At 40.6% G+C, this 22,632-nt stretch overlaps 1 protein-coding gene across 2 annotated transcripts in view; it reads left to right on the forward strand.

Annotated features, from left to right (window-relative positions):
• The window catches only part of MCF2L2 (MCF.2 cell line derived transforming sequence-like 2), a 270,244-nt gene that overhangs the window by 37,086 nt on the left and 210,526 nt on the right, over positions 1-22,632 (forward strand). For both annotated transcript variants that reach the window (XM_045037208.1, XM_023260362.2), the window contains exons 2-3: positions 3,947-4,030; positions 13,306-13,420. In XM_045037208.1, coding sequence (XP_044893143.1) covers positions 3,947-4,030; positions 13,306-13,420 — 199 coding nt within the window. The remainder of the gene's footprint in view (positions 1-3,946; positions 4,031-13,305; positions 13,421-22,632) is intronic.

The raw sequence follows: 22,632 nt of genomic DNA on the forward strand, positions 1-22,632 counted from the left end.
AGTCTTATGGTTTGGGTTAACCATTGCTCTCATGCAGGGCCCAGTAAAAGAAGGAAAATGGGTTTGTGTTATTTCTGACCTGGCCAATGAGAAAGAGAAGTGAAATGCGTGACCCCGTGGGATGGCCCTTCCTACCAGCCTGGCAACTGATTTCTCAGAGCTGTTGGTCTACAAGTGTTTTCCTGGCAGTCAAGTCTGGTCTAGTTGTGGGGGTGAGAGGGCGGGGTGGGTGGGAGGAGGTTCATTTTAGTGAAAAGGTGCATTCCTTTACTGTCATTATCCGACTGATTAAATGAGTTAATCTGTGAGGTGCATTGTCAGGGCCAGCTCACAGCTGGTGTTCATTAGTATTACTAGCAGAGAAGTGTGCTGCACAGAGACTGAGACTGGGGATCCTGGGCCCATTCCTAGTCCACCTAAGTGGCAGACTCTTCCATTTTTTTCTGTTCACCAGATTCTCTTGGCAAAGTAGAAATGTGGCAAGGTCCGTCAAAATTGGGGCTGCCTTCCCTCTTCGGTCCAGACCACACTTTGTTCCCCTAACTTACTTATTTAGCAATTTGGTTCTTTTTCTCTTCAGACCATACTTTTAAATCCCAGTGTGACTGAACTTTCAGAACAGCCAGAGTGGGAGGCTGAGGGTTTTACTCCCTTTATTCCTGATCAGTTGCAAACTCAGACTGCATAAAGCCGTTATCAGCAGTTCCCTGCCCTCTGCCGTGAGGGTGGGTGCAATCAGTAGGAAAGGTCCTGCCCCAGAGCCTGCATTGCTCTCTCAGACTGGGCAGTGGACGACACAGGGGTGTTGCTTACTGCCTTCCTAAGCTGAGTTTCCATGGGATGTACTAGGCTGTTATTCCACCACCTAGGAGGCTGTTTGTGCAACTTTGATGCCTTCTGCATCTCTGGAACTGTGGGTCCTGGGTAGCATACAATCTCACGCCTGTATACTTATCAGGGATAGAAGAGGGACAAGTTTTTCCCTGATCTATTTGTAACTTTGTGCAGGATAGAAATTGTGTTGATGTTGAATGATCACCTCCCCTTGCCTTATGAGGGTTGAAAGAGATAAGCTTCTGCCTAATCCATGTACATCAAAAATAGCAAGCAGCAAACAGGAAGCCTCCACACAGGACCAAGGGGCCAGGCAAAGTGCATCAGGGACCACCACTTCGGTGGGTTATCACTGCTCAGGCTCAACTGTTTCTAGAGAAGGAAAAGCCATTTCACAACAGAGGACACTGAGACTCAGAGTGTTCTTGCTCTGGCAGCCTAGCTAGAAGTTGGCAGAAACGGCCCTTCCCATGTGGGGGAAGGGCTGTCTGGGTTCTTTCCCACTGCAGAGGAAGGTTTTCCTTTAGACTAAAGAGCTTCCCAACCCCATCTATGCAGCAGTGGAGAGCAAGGCCCTCCAGCAGCAGGCCTGGTTTTTTATGTCTCTTTTGGGGCTGAACCAACCTTGACCCTGTTCCAACAGGCCCATAGATGTCAGGCATCACTAAAAGCTGGGTGTGTCTGAGGTCATCTCCATGCTCTGGGTCAGCCCTGAGTCTGAGAAACTCACATGATCTGTTGCAGCCAGCCAGATGGGGTCATGAAGCTCCTTTGCTGGGAAATCTTCAAGGATAACCCTATCCCTCCCTGGCTGGGGGCCAAGCTCTTTCAGCAAAGGCAAACCAGCTCATTTCTACGCTTGAAAAACAAATTCTAAATTTTAGTCCTGTTCATTTGGTAACCTCAGGTGGGAAAGGTCTCTGTTGAAAGGCTACCCAGACCTCTACAGATTCCCACGATGAGAGACACTAGTTATCCTCTCAGCAGTGGTCAAAGACAGTGCTCTGGAAGACCAAGGGTCTGGGAATCCTATCACAGAAGGCTGAGATTTGCCCTCTTAGAGTCAGGTGATCCCAGGCTGACCCCACCTCCATGCTTAAATTAGATGACCACAGGCAGGGTCAGAATCTCTCTGGGTCTCCATTTCTTCACTTAAAAAATGAGATGGGTTGGGGGATGGTTGGCTTAACTCACTTCTGTTGTCCATTTTCAGCTCTTACCTCCTTAAAATGTCAAAAGCACACCTCAAATATTGAGGTACAATAACGATATATGTTATAATCTTGGTTTTTCTTTGGGGTCATTATCTCTTAAATATGCTCCCTCAGGCATGAAAAAATAATAACTCAGCTCTATTTTTGAATATGCCACTTTCCCAGACCACTGGGAGATTATATTCTGAAAAACTCTTCCATTATGTAACTCCTATTTCTGCTTAAATTTTCTATGCTGGTGTCCATTTGTAACTTACATTTTGTTATGAACAATTTGAAACATATGCACAAGAATTATACAATGAACTCTCATGGACCCATCAACCAACTTCAACAATTATCCACATTTGTCAGTCTGGTTTCATCTCCCCCTCCCCTTGCCCCATACATTTTTGGTAGGGGGTAGTGCCTGAGCATTTTTAATCAGATCTTAGGCTTATGTTATTGTTAAATACTTTAGTTCATGTGTAAAACAGAGAAGGCCCTCCTTTTTTGCCAAGTAGAACTACAGTGCCATTATTGCATCCACCAAAATTAACAGTGAAACAGGAAATTAGTGAATTTTTAGTGAAATCAGGGTGGAAAGACGAAGGAGGGATAAAGGAGCTCTGGCCTGGGTTTACCTGCTTTCCTCCAGAGAGAGTGGTAGAATTCACTGAGAAGGGTCTTGGCATTTAAGTTGGCACTTGCCCCCAGTCTAACAAGACTTTCAGAAAGCATATATGGGAAAGGCCTTTCCAGATCAAGGGATATAACTAGCATTTGCTGAGCATCTACTATGTACATCCCATAAGTGTCATCTCCTTGAACCTTCACACAAAAGCCGAGAAGTGGAAACCAAGGCTCTGGGAGGAGCTTCCCTAATATAACCTTCTGATTGGTCAACATTGTAATATCAAAACGTTACCCCAACTCCAGGCTGAATCAATGGGAGATTCCTATTTAGCATCAGTGTACAAGACTGTTTGACTCATGCCTTAATCTAACTTGATGTTTAACTGCTGTAGAAACAATAACCAGTTCATTTTTTGAGATTCCCTAGGAAACAGTTAAATGAGGATAATAATATCTTAGGCAGTGAGAGTTGAAAATGCCTTTCTCTTTTCAGCCCAGGTGAAGGACTTCCATTCAGTCTTCTCCCTTCTCTAATCTCTTTTTCCCGAATGGATAGAATACAAATCATGGGGCCTATAGATCACTCTTAGGGTTAGAGGACATTTGTAGGTTTGTGCTTGAACGATTTGAATTTTTGCCTTGAAAATACGTACCTCTTTATTCAGTATGGAGCATCTTTAATTAGCAAAATGGGGAAGTGCTTCCTTAAACATGCTTGGCAGTGGGAAGAGTCCCCTTGAAGTATTCTGGAAGGGGAAAAAATAAAAAGGCATGGAAGTAACTAAGGAGGGAGGCAAAAAGGAAGGAATTAGGGAGGGAAGGAAACAAAAGCAAAGAGCCTTCATAAATCTCAGATTGATTTTATGACCCAGCTTGAGATGAACTCTGATGATTTATGTTGTTTGTATTTAAAATGTCCTGCAGACCTAAAGGAGTAGGCAGATACCTGAGTACCTGCCTTGATAATGAGACCATCCTAGCAGGTATATTGTGAAGCTACCTAAGCTTAAACTTCAGGGCCCCTTCCTTGCACTGGTCCCTCCTAAAACCTTGGGAGAGGCTCTAGAAGTGTGCTTCTGTGCTCATGGGTATAAGTTTCAAACCACACAAAACCCGGATCCATTTCTGCATCTCAGGAATCAAGTGTGCAAGAGAATAGTGTGCGTATAACCATATTTTGATAAGTCCCAGATTTCCTGAGTAGTGAAGCTTCCATTTCTTCCTTTTAAACTTCTCTTTGTAATTTACAAGGATTTAACCTAATTTGTATTTCATTTGTGCAGATGAAATCATGCAACAGGAAATCAGGCCTTTGGTGGCAGTGGATATAATTGAACAACTTCACAGACAGTTTGCCATTCTCTCAGGTAAGGGGCAAATTAGTTTGTATTTTAGATTTTGATGTGGGGGCAGGGGTCTTGTCGGGAGGGCCCAGTACATGCAAATCTTAATGAACCCTAATGAACAGTACACCCAAGTCTTAATCTTAAGCCTCTCTCAGACCTGGAATGAACTGAGAAATGTCCATCTGGAGGAGGGTAGATCTCAGAGATATCATTCCTGTTGCTGTTGGGTGTCATTTAATCTTTCCTAAGGGAGTACATTTCTTTGAGGTTGTAAAGAACAGAGCCAAAAAGATTTTGAGGAAGGAAAAAGAAATGGCTATTGATATCAGCTGCCATCATGACATTTTCCCAACATTCTTCTTGGATATTTTTCCAAGATCCAAACTTTAGAGAGTTTGGTTTTGAGGGTTCAAGAGCACTGGTGAGATTATTTGTTCTTTGAGAGATTTGTCTTTTATTCTTAGCTCTTATGGACCTAATTTTAATGCATTGATTTCCGTTGAACATTTGGGAATAAAGAGAGGCTAATGTTCAGAAGAGGCTAGAAATTTTCTGAGCCTAGGCACAACCCTGAGAAGCTGTCATTACCAGAACACTCTTCTTTCTTATTCACTTAGCTAATGGTGACATGACTTTCGTTACTGAAACCGGAGGTACATACCAAACCCTGAATTATATTTAGACCTGTCTTAGAAGCATGGCATGAAATTAGTTGTCCTTAGCACATGTCACAGAGGAATAGATGGCAAGTCACTTTCCTCATCTTTACATCTGTTCTGAAAAAAAGCAACAAAGCCACCTTAGTTCCATTTCGGAGAGTATGTAGTTGGTATGAATTTAACTCTACAACATGGGATGTAAAAAAAAAAGGCGCATTTCTTTCCTTTCGCTAAATCATATTTAATCTGCTCCAAAATCTTTATCCTACCGAGTTTGAGGGAAATGCAGTCTCCATTATTGGGATACCTCTCCCATCCATGAGTCACATCCTGGGTGGGGACATCTTACACAATCCAGACATTCTGGGGAATTCTCTGGTCTTTCCTCCACATTGATCACTGCTCATATGGTTACTGAAAGCTCCATAAGCAGAGTCCTCATTTTTTTAATTTCTTCCTGTATCACTTAGAACAGAGACTGTGGTATAATAAGTGCTCAGTTCAGAATTATCTGAGTGTTGGCCCTGGCGGGAGTGCCTAACCAGCCTCCTGAAGGTGCAGCCTCCTAGCTTCTCACAGTGAGCCTAGGACTCTGAAAAACAAAAGGCAGGGTGGGGACTGCCCTCTGGGTTTTTGGCAACTGCTGCTGTGGTCTTATGGCACAGAAGGCTGCAACGCTAATGGGCATCCAGGTCTGGAATTGATGAAGGCGTGAGGTGAAGTGGATTTCTGTAACCTTACGCCAAAACCCTAATGCCCCAGCACATGATTCTGGCGTAGATAATAGCTCATCTGGGGAAGAAGTCTAGTGACCAATTAATGTGTGCATTTAGTGCTCCAAAGTTACCTCCTTTGAGTGTTACTGAAGTGCTTCTCTCTATTCTTATTTCTTAGGATGACATAGGAAAACATAAATGGGTACCAGACAGCCCTAGATACGGATTTAGGTTCTGCTGTTGACCAGCTGCATCTCTTTGGCAACTTAATTCCTAAGCCTTACTTTCCTCACTTGTATAATGAATGGGTGGGATCATCATAACTTGGAGGATTAAAGATGCAGTGTATGAAAAATGCTTATTAGCATTGCAACTGGCAACTGTATGAGTATTTTCCCTGATATATTTTAATCCCATAAAAATGTTTATTTTAGGATTATATTACAAAGAATAGTTTTCAGTATGATATAGTTTGTATAAGGAACCAAAGCTATGCTCACAGTTGAAGTGGTGTATGATGTCACAACGAAGTCAGTAATAGAGATAATTGTCACTCTTTTAAGAAAAATTTTTTTTTAATGTCTATTTATTTTTGAGAAAGAGAGAGACAGAGCATGAGCGGAGAAGGGACAGAGAGAGGAGACACAGAATCTGAAGCAGGTTCCAGGCTCCAAGCTGCCAGCACAGAGCCCGACATGGGGCTCAAACTCATGAACCGCGAGATCATGACCTGAATCGAAGTCGGATGCTTAACCGACTGAGCCACCCAGGCACCCCTAATTGTCACTCTTTATTTTATTTTATTTTTTTTTAATTTTTTTTTCAACGTTTATTTATTTTTGGGACAGAGAGAGACAGAGCATGAACGGGGGAGGGGCAGAGAGAGGGAGACACAGAATCGGAAACAGGCTCCAGGCTCTGAGCCATCAGCCCAGAGCCCGACGGGGGGCTCGAACTCACGGACCGCGAGATCATGACCTGGCTGAAGTCGGACGCTCAACCGACTGCGCCACCCAGGCGCCCCTAATTGTCACTCTTTAATGTAGAACATTGAACTATAAACACGCGCATTGGACCAAGAGGACACCTCTGCTTTAGGAAAGTCACTTTGACTGTGGCAATGACAATCCTTTCATTTCCTAGCTTCTTTTGTCATGTTGTTGCCTCAAGTTTCCCCATCCTATGAGAGAGAAGCATGGATGAGCTGTGGTAGGATTTGCAGTATTGCAAGTCTGGAAGAATATCAGTAGCCAAGAATATCAAGTTCTCTGAGTCAGCACTTTCTTGGAATGACTAGGCCTGCTTTTCATCGTTACCTGTCAGTGGCAGCCAATGTCAGCAATGAGGCCCTTGTGGGTACCTGTGTAGCTGTAAAACAGAAATCTCTGCACTCAGGTCTTTTCTCAGCCCTGTGGCCACCGAGCTGTGGCCTCTGTTCAGGGTCACAGCAGTTCTCCTGATTCAGGCAAGCAGGGTGAGGATGTCCCAGCTGCAGACTTTGTGCAGATTCCACTGAGCTCTGGAAAGAGCTGGGGCCCCATCAACCAGGAATGGGAAGGACAGGATGGAGCTTCTTCTTCAGTGAGGCCCCAGTTGCCTGGCCTGCCGTGCTCCGTGAGTGTGCTCCCATGGCTGGTGGGAGAGCAGGGACTCACTGCACCATGGATGACCCAGATTTGTGGCCAGATGGTTTGCAGCCTTTGGACGGTGAGGTCTGTGAACAGGGGCCACCAGCAGGAATTGGATAGTGACCAGGGCTGGGCCTCTGCTGGCTCTTGACTTGAAAGACAACTGGCATGTTCCCAGTGAACTTGGGATATTTCTAAATTTAGGGCTTAGCTAGGAAACAAGAGAATATAAGCAGGTTAATGTGGTGGAAACACTCTAGGCTTTGGACTCAGATAATTCTGTGTTCACATTCCAACATGATTAGATTGTTGCTGTGAACCTCAGGCTTCTCATTGGTAAAGTGGGTTCTTTTAAGGAAAGTGTGTCATGTGATATCTGGCTATAAGAGAACCTAGCCTATAGGACTTGTTTGTTTGTTTTCTAAGCCACATAACAGAGGCCCAAAAGTAGAAATTCCTGGTATTGGGCCAGTGGCTCAATGACATTAAGGGTGCATCTTTGTGGTTCTCTCGATGTTTCTCTTGTTTTTAGTCTTAATGTCAAAATGGCTGCTGTAGCTCCACACATCAAGTCTGTGTCCAAAGCAGGAAGAAGGAAAAGGAGCAATGCTGGCTTCTTCTGTCCATTTTGCCAGGAGAACAAAAACTTTCCCAGAAGCTCTTGGTAGACTTCTGATTATGTCTCATCCTGGAATTGTGTCATGTAGCCATTTCTACCAGCAAGGAAGTCAGAAAAGGCAAACATTAGCTTTTAAATGGCTACAGTGGAAGGTGGTTGGGGAGAGGGGGTTGGTTATAAATTAGTCATTCATCAATCTCTACCGTAATACTTGGGATTAAAAGGAATCTAATTAAAAGAAATTACCGTTTTCTTTTTATTTTAATGGTTATGTACCCCCTTGGAATCATTGTCTGAAGTTTCCTCTCTCACATACCATCTTTTAGAAATAATCAATAATGAAGGCATAAAATACTCTTAGGCTTATGGAGTCCACCAGTGGAGCCTAGGGTTGGTAGAGGTGGAGTTCCCAGGGGCAAGTGGGAAATTCTCACTGAAACAATGGAGAATGTCACATTAAGAAACTGATCAGAGTCAAACTTATATCTAAATCAGAGACAGAGTTAGTAACTTGGCATCAAGGAAATGAGAACCGTGCAAGAAGGTGTAGGGGGCAGTATTTTTTAATAGAAACATAATGTGACTCACATATGTGTTTTTAAAATTTCTAGTAGCCATATTAAAAAAGCAAAAAGGAAATTAATTCTAATAGTATTTTTATTTAACCCAATATACTAAAATATTATTCCAACATGTCATCAATATTCAAAATTATTGTTGAGATGCTTTACATTTTTTTGCACTAAGTCTTGGAAATCTAGTTTGTATTTCAACGCTTACAGTTCATCTCAATTTGGGCTGGTCATATTTCAAGTGCTCAACGACCACATATGTCTAGTGGCTATTGTATTGAGCAGTGTAGACTACAGAAATGGTTCTCAATCATGTTGGTCCAAATCCTTCTTTTTATAACAAATGATTTGTATTGCCCCCACTATCCTGAGTTGAAATTTGTGGATACCATGACCTGTGTTAGTTAGGGTGGACTGAACAGCTATACTAAATAGACTCCAAGGTGCATAGTAGTTCAAACAAACACAATAGAAATTTAGTTATTTCTCTTGGAGCAGTTCAACATGTATGTTCATGGTCAGCAGATGATTTCTCTCCATCTTCATCATGAAGATTCCTTTCACTTTGTGGCTTATATTACTATTATCCATTTTATGGCTGTCTTATGATTTGTATCCAGAAAGCAGACAGGGAAAAGAGAGCATACTGCTTCTTAAAAGCCTCAGCTCAACAACAGCGCGCACTATACGCCATTGACTTGAACCTGGATCGCTTACGTAGATACATTTAATAGCATGGGAAGCTAGCAGTGTAGTTTAGTTGTGTGCTCACAGAGGGTGAATAGCTACCCCCTGTTTATGTATATACAGAAAAAAAAAAAGAAAAAAAATGTAAAGGAGAGCAATAAAGGAGAAATAAAAGGAAAATAAACTAGTAAAATAATATGTATTTCAATATGTATTTCTAGCTATACTAGAAAAAAATAATAAAGTAGTCAGGTGCTTGGTTAGCATGAATGTGATAGCTGTAAATGCTGGGGTGTGGTATAGGTGATCAGACACCCCGAGTAGCCTTACTGTAACGGTTTTCTGAAAGGGTAAATAATGGTTGATACAGTTCTGAACAAAGTTGATAAATTCTGAACAAAGTAAGTATTAACTTCCTTGAATGTGTAGGGTAGTTGCATTCTTGAAAAATTTAGTATGTATTAAAACAATATAAAAATAACTTCTTATTTGTGACAACATGGGTGGACCTGAGGGCATTATGCTAAGTGAAATAAGTCAGATAAGGAAAGGCAAATACTTTATGATGTTACTTGTAGGTGGACTCTTAAAAAAATGAACTCACAGAAACAGAGAAAAAAATTCGTGGTTGCCAGAGGTGGGGTGGGGGTGAGGAAAATGGAGGAAAGTGGTCAAAAGTACACACTTTGAGTTATAAGATAACTAAGTTCTGGGGATGTAATGTACAGCATGGTGACTATAGTTAACAATACTGTATAGTGTATTTGAAAAATGCCAAGAGAATAGATCTGAAGAAAAAAAAATTGTAAGGTGATTTGTGAGGTGATGGGTATTAGCTAAACTTATTGTGGTCACCATTTTATAATGTATACATATGTCAAATCATTATATGCATACCTTAAACTAATACATTGTTAATTGTGTCAGTTATGTCTCAATAAAATGGAAAAATATTAAAAAACCCTCTATTATTATGTATAAAACTGGGTTTATAGGATCTGATCACTATAAATATCACTATAAATGGATTTTTCACTTACATAGAGTTTCTATTAAGATATTCAGAAATCACACGGGATGTAGGACAATATTATGTAGGACAGATGATTTGGTATCCCAGGCCCTGAGTTTTCTAAAGTGCCTCCCAGGAAGTGGTATTGCCATTTTCCCAGCTGAAATCTTTTTTTTTTTTTTTCTTTTTTTTTTTGGCAGGGAGAGAAAAGGAAAATGGATATTGGAAGGCAAATAGCATTAACTGCCTCACTCTCTCTTTCATTGTTGGTCTTCATCTTCTATAGGATTTGCTAGCATTCCAAATTCTCCTCTATAGTAGGACAGAAGTCTCCGTGCCAGCCAACACTCAGACCCTCATAGGAACAATTTTATGTCTCTCAAGTACTCACTACTGTTTTCTGCAGTAAACCTAGTCCTCTTCCATTTAGTGAACAGGTAAAAGTTATACCAGGAGTACTGAAATTTATTTTATTTAAGTCACCATTTTACTTCCAAGTAATTTGGTGTTCTTTATTTTCCTTGAATAGGGCTTCTTTGGTACGCTTTCATCCTTTTGCATTTCCACATTTTCTCACAAGGTGGCACCAAATGCCTTGGTGCGGGTGGTCAATGGCTGTCTGGAGGCTTAGCTTTGTTTCCTTGGTGCTTCTGTCACGTTTAATGTTCAACCGCAGGTGGTGTCCCCAGTCAACCTTGGGCCTCTCTGGTGTTCAGTATTGGTATAAACCAAGATACAAGAACACTCCACCTATCTTTCTCCATTTAGGTGTGAAGAGCTTTATTTTATAATCAACAGTAAAAGACAATCATTAAATAGTATAATCATGCCTTAATGAATATTTTTAGGGTGTTTTGATTCCTTGAAATGTTTTAGCCATTTTCTTGGCAAATATTGGCTATGCAATTAGTACAGTGTTATAATGCATTTAAATTTAGCCTTACTGGAGATGTAAATTCTCTTAATTTGCATTCATCTAAGACTTCCTATGGCTGTATGACTGCAAAGAGGAAAAATATGAGGTGAAAGCTGATAGTATCCTGATTTAAGTTGTTTTCAGTCAGCATAATGAGGCATCTTAATCTCCAAGTCAAAGTTTGACAAACATTTAATATGCAGTTAACTGTTTTTTAAAATTTAAAATAAACGCGTAGAATTATTAAGGAGCTACTTCCTGGAGAAGAATGTCTAATCATCAGACAAGTCTCACACAGTTTCATTCCATTGTGATTGGTCTCTGAGAGCCTAATCCTACGGGAACAATACCTAAAAGAGACTGGTATAGAAAACTACAAGACTGATTTAATCTTTTCATGATGAAAATTTTTTCATGATGTGCTTGACAGCACATTTTTTGCCTTGGAAGAAATTTACATGGAAAGTCAGAGTATAATCAGAAGATACTTATCAGGTATGGACTCAGAGCAGCAGAGTGGATTGGATAACCTCAATGGTACTGTCATCTGGTAGACTGGCCTAGATTCTCATGATGGTAGGCCAGGTCCCTCCTTCCTTAGGATAGCATCATTGACAAGACATGACCTGCATTTGCTTCTCTGAGTTGCCCTTTTCTGTAATTTCTTCATTGATCCCACACCCTTCTTAATCACACAATTGTCATTAAGCCACACCCTGCCCTACCTCTTTCATTACATATGTGAAATACATGCAGTCATTTGTAGTTGGCTTCTCTTGGGAGCCATTATTTTTCTTAAAGTGGTTTCCCTCCATAGACATAACCTGGCAGTGCTCTCAGCAATTCAGCTCCTATCCTGTCAGGGAGGGCATAGATTCCCCAATTTACTCAGTTCTTGGTGATTAGTTTTTCAGTCTCAGATGTATATCTCAGTCTATCTTAGTATTTTCACAGTCTGTCTTGGCCAAAAGCAATACCTAACAGTTAAAATCACTTAGTAAGTCTGTATGTCCTAACAGTTTGGTAGCTGTTTGAAAAAATAATACATGTAAATTGAAAGAAAAAGTAATGTTTACATTTCATTCTTAGGTAACTACAATAATCTTGAATCTCGGAATGAGACTGGACATCACCACCTTTGTTTCCTGTTCTATATTAATTTTCATACTGCGCTTGCTTTTTATCTCAGCAGTCACCAAAACGCCAACTTCACAAGGATGCAATGACTTTCAGAAGAATGTAGTGCAATTTAATGTTGAAACTTTGAACTACCTCAAGCTAGTAGCATGCATGTTGTCTGATACATGCCAACTATTGCTGTTTCCCTCAAACATTTAAAATATTAATGATGTTCTTGCGAGTTCACCGTGGTTCCCTGGGTACCTGGGACACAATTTGAGAACCACGGGGCTAGAACTCAGTCATGTAGCTGCATCTAGCTGCAAGGAGATGAGGAAATATAATCCATTTAATTTAATCTAGTGGCCTCTGCTCCAATGGATTAAATACACAAAAACTTTTTAAAAATGTTTATCCAGTTTTGAGAGAGAGGCAGAGCATGAGTGGGGGAGGGGCAGAGAGAGAGGGAGACACAGAATCCAAAGCAGGCTCCAGGCTCTGAGCTGTCAGCACAGAACCCAATGAGGGGCTTGAACTTACAAACAGTGAGATCATGACCTGAGCTGAAGTCAGAAGCTTAACCGACTAAGCCACCCAGGTGCCCCTGGATTAAATATTTAAATATTAATTTTACATTTTTATTCTTACAGTGATGTTTTATACCCCTGTTGGTAAGTTATTGAAGGGCAGGTGGTTATTGCCTCCTTGTAATAATAATAAATATAATATTGCCTCCTTGTAATAATAATAACCATATAATGGTCACTATTTATTAAGCACTTATATGTAATAAGCACTCTACTAATGTGTTTTTCATATATGTTCTCACTTAATCCTCACAATACCTTTAGAGGTAGGTAAAAATATTATTCCTATTATATATGTATATATATTTATGGAAAATCCTATTTAGATGAACTATCTTTGCATGAAGTCACATAGAAATTAAGTGGCAGAGCAGGATTTGAACCAGGCTGACTTTAGGACAAAACTCACTTGACCACCATGCTTTAACTTTGACATTTATTGACTACAAAAATTAAGAACAATATTATATATTTGTATTGACATTACTTACTGTTCCACTTGTGCTGAAGTAATTAAATTAGTACTATCTTTTATACACTAACTGTCTTCAGAGGATTTAAAAATTGAATTCTCACAATATCACTTGAGCAAGCCTGAAGAGGAGACTTGTTCAAAATAGTTCCATGTCAGCCTTCCCACTTTCTAGTCTGAAATAATACAGATGGAAAAGGGGAAGGCCCGTATGTATCTCCCCACTTGACATTAATCAAAGTCGCTTACCTGCAGAGATGTGACATGAAAACATTTTGTTAACATCTTGACCACCCATTTTTGTTGCAGGAGGCCGAGGGAAAGACGGTGCCCCCATCATCACTTTTCCAGAGTTTGTGGGGTTCAAACACATCCCAGAGGAAGACTTCCTGAATGTCATGACCTACCTGACTAGCATCCCCAGGTGAGTTGAACACAGTGTTTTGTTGGCTTCCCAGTCACTTAGTTTATTCTGAATTTCCCATGTGACAGGGCTGGGTTGAGATGGAATTTTTGCTGAGTGCAGCCCATGCTGGTATGTACCGTGGCCAGTTTCTCTTATGTATCCCTCACAGACAAGGGATAGGGGAAGAGGCTAGAAAACAATGTCAGTTTTGGCTATGATTCACACATAGGAAGTACTTAGTAAACACTGTTGAGTGAATGAAACATTGGTTGAACATGCTAATGCTGCATCTGCCCCTTCAGGTTTATTGCAGTAGAATAAGGTGATTCTAGCTTCCTAGGGCCTGTCATCTGGGACATATGACCATTTCTCAAGGAGGTCAAGCCATATTAGGAGTTATTTAGTTTATCTTCCCTAAATAAGGAGGAATTCTCCATATTCAGATGGAGAATCTAAGGCACAGAGCAAGAAAACAAAGGCTGAGAATAAAAACTGTGCTTGTAGGTGAGAATATGACAGAGATGTTTTTGGGCATCTGCTGTTTCTCTAGCCCGAGCCTTACACCTTTATTGAGTTGAGTCAGTCAATACCCAGGCTTCCAAGGGGTGGAGTGTGGGACAGAGTTCATATTGATGAACCATTTTACAGACAAAGATAGAGCTGGGAATGAGGCCCAAACCCAACTCTTTGATAGTGCTGTGTCCAGTCTCCAGCCAGGAAAGGCCCTTCCCTCCATGGGTTTATAGGGCTTATGATGTCATCTCTTACTTAAATTGTTGTGAGGTTAGGAATTTACACAACGGCCATGTGTGTGCTGTTTAGCTTGTCTTCCATCTGCCTCATGTGATTTCGGGGTCAACACCAGCTTTGTCATTGAAAGGCCACTTGCAATTTCATCCCGCCTGTGGAGATTAGGAAGTTGAGTTATTTGCTTTAACCAAAGCCACTCTAAAAGATTTATTTTTGTTTTTGTTTATTACTATTCATATTTCCTCAGAGAGAGCTATGGATTTTATTTTTTAATGCACTTCTTCAAAGTTTATTGCTTAAATTATATGTAACCAATTCCTTTCCTTTCTTCCTTTGATCCCTGAAAATGGTATGTGTTATGCAGATGCGTAAGGATTTGGGGTTTTGTTGCTTTGAAGGAAGGATGCTGTGTGTGTCTCTGGGCTGTGCTCATGTGGTTCTCTCTGTTGAGACCTTTCCCATCCTTCTTGGCCTATCTAACTTCTACACATTCATCAGCCTTCAGTCTGACCTCATTTCTTCAAGGAATCCTTCCCCAGCTTCAGTTTCGCTCTCACAGACTCTTAATTTCCATAGACACCTGAGCTTAGCTCTTATATAACACTGTAGTATATGGAAATTGTTTCTGCCTTTCCCATTAGACTGTGAATGGCTCAAGAGTAGGGACCAAATGCTTTTGTTTTGTTTTCTTCTTTTTTTTTTCTTTTAGCCCTAGCTCTAGCACAGTGTGCCCTGCACATAGTAGGGTATCAGAAGTATTGTTGGTAGAATTTCCAGTTCTGATAGAATTCATTTCAATCAAAAAAAAGAGTATTTGCTATAGGGTGAGAAGGAGGCTGCTGACAGAGAGAGAGGAACTCAGTCCTCACTCCTGCCTTAACCTCCTTGGGTTGTAGGGAGTTGAACCTGGTCTCCCTCTTTGGCTCAATTGCATTGCAAAATAATGACACCCATCAGTTCAGCAACTTCTCCTTCCATGGGGAGCTGCAAAGGAAAGGGTTGAGCAGGGAGGTGGGCAACAGGTGGAAATGCCTCCACCTATTCTTATTATATTTGGTTAAAACTCACTGTTGAATTTTACTGAATCCCCGATGCAGTCATATGCTAAACAAATGGGTTGTTTTTGTCTTGTACTTGTAGCCTTTTCTGAGTCACACTGAGAAGCATACGTTGAGTGCTATTTGGACCAGTGTAGAGAGAAGCATAGAGGGGTAGAACCCCTATCTCCTAGATGTAGAAGATAAGACAAAACAAGGGGCTACTGTTTTTTTGGCTTGATGTCTTTTTTTCTGTTCTATATTCCTTATATAATTTCTGGCAAATAGGAAGTTTTTTAGTTTCCTAGAATGCTGTTTGTTTCTTGAGAAAGAATAGCTGTCTGACCAGTTATTCCCCTTTTCTCTTCTTGGCATTTGCTCATATCCACCCCTCTTTCTTTCAACATAAAGAGCCCCACCCCTCTTTCTTTCCACATAAAACAGAGACAATGGGTAAGAAGGCCCAAAAGGGGAATTTGACACGAACCTTGCTTTCCAGGTTCCACTTCAGGTTCCAGAGAATGAAACCAGCCTTGTTTTTTATGATTCCTATTGTCACAATATGCATCTTCCTAAGTCTTACAGTGGTAACCAGGCAACAGAGCCCTTCCCAGGTTGCAAAATGTTTTATAGGCAGTTGATGGAGGGCTCATGACACAGAACAAGAATTGATGTACTAGAAGAGGAGGATGGCAGGATACACAGGGTGGGGAAAGGATATCTCTGTGGCTGAAATTAATAAGGACCTCTTGTTGTGGCTGGGTTGGGTGAGTGAAGAAAGCTTCCCACGGCAGCTCATTCTTCACTAGATCTTTGCTGAGTGCCAACAGTGTGGTTGGTGTTATTAGGTGCTATAAAGGACCAACAAGGCCATAAGACAATGTCTTGAACCTCAGGAAGCTCATCACATGACTCTGTTGTCATGATAGCTTGTGAAATATGCAAACAAAGTATTATAGAAGATCAGAAGAGAGAAAAGTCACTTCAGACAGGAAAAACAAGGAAAGCTTTAGGAATGAAGGTGAAAATATAGGTAGGATTTCCACAGGTAGATATGCAAGGCAACATTCCAGAAAGAGAGAATAAGGTGGTGTTTAAGAGCTCTGGACACAGCCCAAATCTGGAACACAATCCACATTCTACTGCTCACTAGGTGTGTGATCTGGGGCAAATTATTTGACTTCTATCCAACCCCCCCCTGGTTTTTGAAATCTTAAAAAGACTGTGTTTGGGGAACTTTGGCCATCCAAGTTGATCAGAACAGAGTGAGGCTCCTTTTCAGTAGTGAGGAACGAGAGCTGGAAAGACATCTGGAAACAGACTAGGCAAGGCCTTTCCCACCAAGTTGAGTAGTTTAGACATAATGGGCAGGAAGAGGTGGCTGGAGGTTTTGAGGTGGGGAATGACAACCAGATTAATCTGGTGGTGGTGTGCAGAGTGGATCAGATGGAGCCAAGAAAAGGAGGCAGGAGACTGATTAAGGGCTTCTAGACTCGGATGGGCGCAAAGTGAAAGGGTGTGAGCTAGCGTGTTGACAGGAGGACTGGGTAGAAAGGGATGGACAGAAAGGACAGGCGTTGGGGCCAATTGGGATGGGGGAGGGGGAGAGTGAGAAACTAACGGCTTTAGGAACTGTACTACCAGACAGATCTTACTGCTTGTCTGGGCATGTGGGATTGAGCCCCCATTTTGGTTTTCATTGTCTCATCTTGTTTTATTTCATTACTTTGCCTGGCTCTTCCTTTCCAAAAGTATGCTAGGATGTGGTTCCCATCTTAGCTGCACATTAGCATCACTTGGGGAGTTTTAAAATATCCTGACGTCCAGACCAGACTAAAATCAGAATTTTTCAAGGTGTGACTTGAGCTCCAGTAGTGCTGGAAGCAACTCAGGTGACCCCAGTGTGCAGCCAAGGGTGAAACTCACTGTGCTAGGTGCTGATAGGGAGACACTGTGGTCAAAGGGAAGGAACACTTGAGGTGTGAGGAAGAAAATGCGGACTCAGGCTTAGCTTTTGGATAAGATGCGGTACTGGGGCATGTGGGGAAGTTAAAAGACAGAACGAGAGCAGCACCCAGTCTTCTACGTTTGCCTTTATAGTTCTGTATTTCTTCTCTCTAAATGCAATAAAAGCCAAAAATTCTATTTCCTGAGCTTCCCTGACTCTGGGGTATCTTTGTGAATTGTATGTAATACATAACCATTGAATTATAAATCTTCCCACATGGATCTCATGGTATTAAAATATATATAAAATATAAAAAGTATCATTGCCACATCACCATTATGTTTCCAATAACAACTGAGGGCTCACTTTAGCCTATCAGGTACCATCTGCTATGTATTTATACTACTAAGAGTTTTCAGAATCTATCTTATAACAGTAACAGGATAAACCTAGGAGTCAGTTTCTCAGAGGTATTACTTATGTAAGATATTGTCACTTAAAACATGTTTCCTGTGGCTACAGTTTGTAGCCAAGCAGTTTGAAAAGGCATTAGTAAAAACATTCTGAACAACTGAGAAGGTCAGCTATTTTTAGATCACAGTTGTTTTTCTCAAAATCAATATTTGTATAACTCAGCATGGATTTTTATTACTGAATTACTCTATTTAGTTTCTTTGTTTTAGTCCAATTCTGAGTTCATTATTTGAAAGGGATTGGGGGGGGGCGCCTGGGTGGTTCAGTCCATTAAGCCTCTGACTTTGGTTCAGGTCATGATCTCGCAGTTTGTGAGTTTAAGACCCGCGTCGGGCTCTGTGCTGACAGCTCCGAGCCTGGAGACTGCTTTGAATTCTTTGTCTCCCTCTCTCTCTACCCCTTGCCCACTCAGACTCTCTCTCAAAAATAAACATTAAAAAAAAAAGAAAGGGATTGGAGAAAGTACTTTTATTAGCTAGTACAACAGTCACGTTTCAGAACAGTGGTGAATTTTATGATTATTTACTATTTCTTAAATTTATTAAAAATGTTTATTTATTTTTGAGAAAGAGGAGACACAGAATCCAAAGTAGGCTCCAGGCTCCCAGCTGTCACCACAGAGCCCAAAGTGGGGCTCAAACTCATGAACTGTGAGATCATGATCTGAGCCAAAGTCGGATGCTTAACCAACTGAGCCACCCAAGCATCCCTGATTATTTACTATTTCTAAAGGACCTTTTCTATAATGAATTTGTTGAGAGACCTATTTAAGTTTGAAGAATTCTCCTATGTCCATTTTCCTCCCATAAAGTCTGATTAATAGTCTTTGAGATGAATCAGATCCTCATTTATGATATGCTGTCTGATAGAATGCTGTCTGGCATTTCTACTTTAGGGAAGGAGGGGAGAAGGACATTGCAACTATTTGCCTTGTGAATTATAATGAGAGTTTCTCTTTTGTATTAAAAGACTGAATGGGGCGCCTGGATGGCTTAACCAGTTAAGCATCTGACTCTTGATTTCAGCTTGGGTCATGACTCCAGCATTGTGGGATTCAGCCCTGTGTGAGGCTCCACACTGAGCTGGGCATGGAGCCTGCTTGAGATTTGCTCTGTCTTTCTCCCTCTGCCCCTTTCCCCTCTAAACAAACAAACAAACAAACAAACAATAAATAAATAAATGAAAACACTGAATGAATATAACAATTTGTCAGCTTTAGAAACTAGCCCCGCCAATGAAGTTAGTTCATTCTGGGCCTCTTACTTATGGAGGCAATAGAAAAGCACCTGTTTTTAAATGGCTTTGAATAGCATTAATTGGAAAAGATCTGCTTTGATTGAGTGGCAAGGGTGAGGTATGTTATTTCTTGGGCTGGGTGTGGCATTGCTCCTCAGAGTCAGGGAGATGGAATCATTTCTTTGACTTCTAAGGATAGGGGTCCAGGATGGGGAGTCTTGTTGGCCTGTTGCATTGCTCAGGGTGGGTGGATTTGCTTCAGAGCCCTCAGAAAGGATGCCTTGAGAGACCAGACCTTAGACAGCCAGCCAAGACTTGAAATTTGAGAGCACCCCATGGATTTGTTGTGAATAAATGGTAACACTGGCAAGTAAGTCTTATAGGCCAAGATAATTTGAATGAATTATTTTAGAGGGCAGAAAAAACATTTAATACGTTAGATTCTTCTCCTTCTCTGTGTAAGACTAGGAGTCTGACAGTATTTCTCACCAGTAGGATGAGTTAGTGTGTGCATAATGGCTTTTCTTTGTTCATTTGCTTTAGAATATCTTAACTATCCTGCATTGTGTCACCTGTCCTTTTCAGAGAGGAGCCTACTTTCCCTTTTCCGATATGTTCAATTTAGATTTCTTTAGACATTCAAAGCACAGCCTCTTGCTTGAATTTATGGGTGCTAATGGTTGTAAATATCTGGAATTTGGCCTTATTCAGTGGTATTATCAGTTATAAAGAAGATAATTGCCACAGTCTAACAAATAGGCTCATCTATTTATTATGTGATGTGGGTTGTTTTGGTGATGGGGTGGTCTGAAGAATTGAGATGAAATTGGGCAAGATGTTGGGTGTGGTATTAACTTTAAAATGTGAATGCTGCTTTTTTTTAAGCTTATTTATTTATTTCGAGAGAAAGAGATGGGGGGGGGGGTGGAGAGAGAGAATTCCAAGCAAGTTCTACACTGTCAGCACAGAGCCCGACTTGGGGCTCAAACTCACGAACCATGAGATCATGACCTGAGCTGAAACTAAGAGTTGGACACTTAACTGACTGAGCTACCCAGGCACCCCTGAATGTTGCTTTTTAAAAATCAAGCTTTTGGGGGCGCCTGGGTGGCTCAGTCGGTTAAGTGTCCGACTTTGGCTCAGGTCATGATCTCACGGTCTGTGGGTTCGAGCCCCGCGTCGGGCTCTGTGCTGACAGCTCAGAGCCTGGAGCGTGCTTCGGATTCTGTGTCTCCCTGTCTCTCTGCCCCTCCCCTGTTCATGCTCTGTCTCTCTCTGTCTCAAAAATAAATAAACGTTTAAAAAAAAAATCAAGCTTTTGATGGAGAGCAAGCAGCTCATCATGCCCTCTACAAGTCATTATGTGGTCAGTAATGTTTCCTAAATCTCTGTGAGCCACAGAGGGTGTTGACTTTTGCTGTTTATTTTATTTTTTATACTATTTATTGATTTACCAATTATTACATCGTTCTTTACTATTTATTACTTACTAGTTTAAGGGGTCCTGAGAATGATGGGGTAGGAGGATTCAGTTACTCCATAATACCTTATTAAAAATACCTTATTAAAATATTATTAAAAGACTCTAGACATTATTAGCACAAGTACCTTTCTGATTGAATAATCTTATACAACTTCACTGGGATGGTAAACATTGAATTGCATTTAGTAATGATGTGCACTCAGTATTATCAGTCAGAATATTCTAGGTTGAAGGCCATCAAACTTTTTCTGTAAAGGACCAGAGAGTAAATATTGTAGGTTTTGCAGGCCATATGATCTCTGCCTCAATGACTGAGCTCAGCTGTTTTTGCTGAAAAGCAAATATAGATAATATATAAACCAATGAGTGTGGCTGTGTTGCAATAAAACTTTATTTACAAAATGGGTGTGGAGTGGATTTGACACATGGACTGCAGTTTGTTGGCTCCTGGTCTAGATTAGTTGTTCCCAGACATTAGCATACAGCAGAATTTGGGGGACTTGCTAAAACACAGATTGCTGGTCCCACTCCAAGTTTCTGATTCAGTAAGTTTGGATGAGGCCACATAATTTGGATTTCTAACAAGTTTTCAGGAGATGCTACCACTGCTGGTCTGAGGATCACAGTTTGAGAACTATACATAGCTAGTGAAAAGTAAAGCCTAGGACTTAGATTTCTTGGCTCCTGGCTTGGTGCTATTTACACCAACCATAACGCGAAACTTTTAGATAATATTATGGTGGTGATGTCCATGGTGCTAATTTACATATTTGTTTTTATTTTTTGATTATCACCTTTAGACAATATCTTGTGGTTCTTTGCTATGAAAAGTGAATTTTGCATATTTATGATGCTTCTCTGTCCTTGCTCCCTTTCATCCCCCAATTTTTGTTAGTTACATTATTATTTTTAGATCATACAATGGTTACCATGATAAATTTAAATAACACAGTTAATTCTATCTGGTGATGCAGCAACCTTAGATAATATCTGTTGATTTTTTTACCATATATTTCCATCTTTTTTCTGTCTCTCATCTTTCAAGTTCTTCTACCTATATACCACTTTCTTTCAGTTGGTAAGACTTATAATGTATTTTTACTATATGTGGGTTTTTCTTTGACTCTAGTTGATTCTATACACAGAAATCAGTAAAATGCATTTATACATGTAATATGTTCATACCTCTAGAGTAAGAAATGTAATTCTATGTCATTAAACCTGTGTCACTCAAAGGAGTGCTACACATGTTAAGGTAAATAGGCTTTCTTTTCTAAAAATCCATGCCACAGTTTAATTCATTTCAGACTCAGGCAATGTCTTTTTTTTTTTTTCCCTTTTCCCTTGGCATTTCTTTTGCTTTTTTTTTTAAGTTTATTTATTTTTTTTGAGAGAGAGAGAGCATGTGCACGTGCATGTGTGTGCGACTTACTTTGAGAGAGCATGTGCACGTGCATGTGTGCACAGAGAGAGGGACAGAGAGAGGGGGAGGGACAGAGAGAGAGGGAGAGAGTATCCCAAGTAGACTCTGGATTGCTAGTGAAGAGCCTGACATGGGGCTTGAGCCCAGGAACCGAGATCATGACCTGAGTGGAAACCAAGAGTTGGAAGCTTAACCCACTGAGGCACTCAGACACCCCTCCCTTGACATTTCTAATTGTCTTTTTTTCTTGTTTATACAGTAGCATATACATATATTGCATTATTAATACCTTCCAGATTCTTTGTTATAGAATTTATGTAATACATATATTTTTTTCATGAAGACTTTTTTTGAGGCCCACTGGCCTACCCTTATAATTGTTGTTATCTGAACCTGTTGCCAGATGTCAACCTGGGATTGCTTTTTATCATATCTCTGGAAAGATTGTTCCTTCTTTTTTATTTAAAAAAATTTTTTGGGGGGGATTGTTTGGGTGGCTCAGTTGTTTAACTGTCTGACTTCGGCTCAGGTCATGATCTCAGCCCCTTCTTGGGCTCTGTGCAGACAGCTCAGAGCCTGGAACCTGCTTCAGATTTTGTCTCCCTCTCTCTCTGCTTCTCCCCCACTCACACTCTGTCTGTCTGTCTCTCTCAAAAATAAATAAACATTAAAAAAATTAAAAAAAAATTTTAATTGAAGTATATGTGACACACAATGTTATATTAGTTTCAGGTGTACAGCATAGTGATTTCATTTTCATTGGAAAACTTTCAAGTTGTTTCTTTTTCAGAAAGGGTGTATGGTAAGTGAAATGCACAAGATTTAATTTTTTTAATTTAATTTTTACATTTAATTTATTTTTTCAATTTACATCTAAGT

This window comes from Felis catus, chromosome C2 (assembly GCF_018350175.1).
Source record: "Felis catus isolate Fca126 chromosome C2, F.catus_Fca126_mat1.0, whole genome shotgun sequence".
NCBI classification, from domain to species: domain Eukaryota; kingdom Metazoa; phylum Chordata; class Mammalia; order Carnivora; family Felidae; genus Felis; species Felis catus.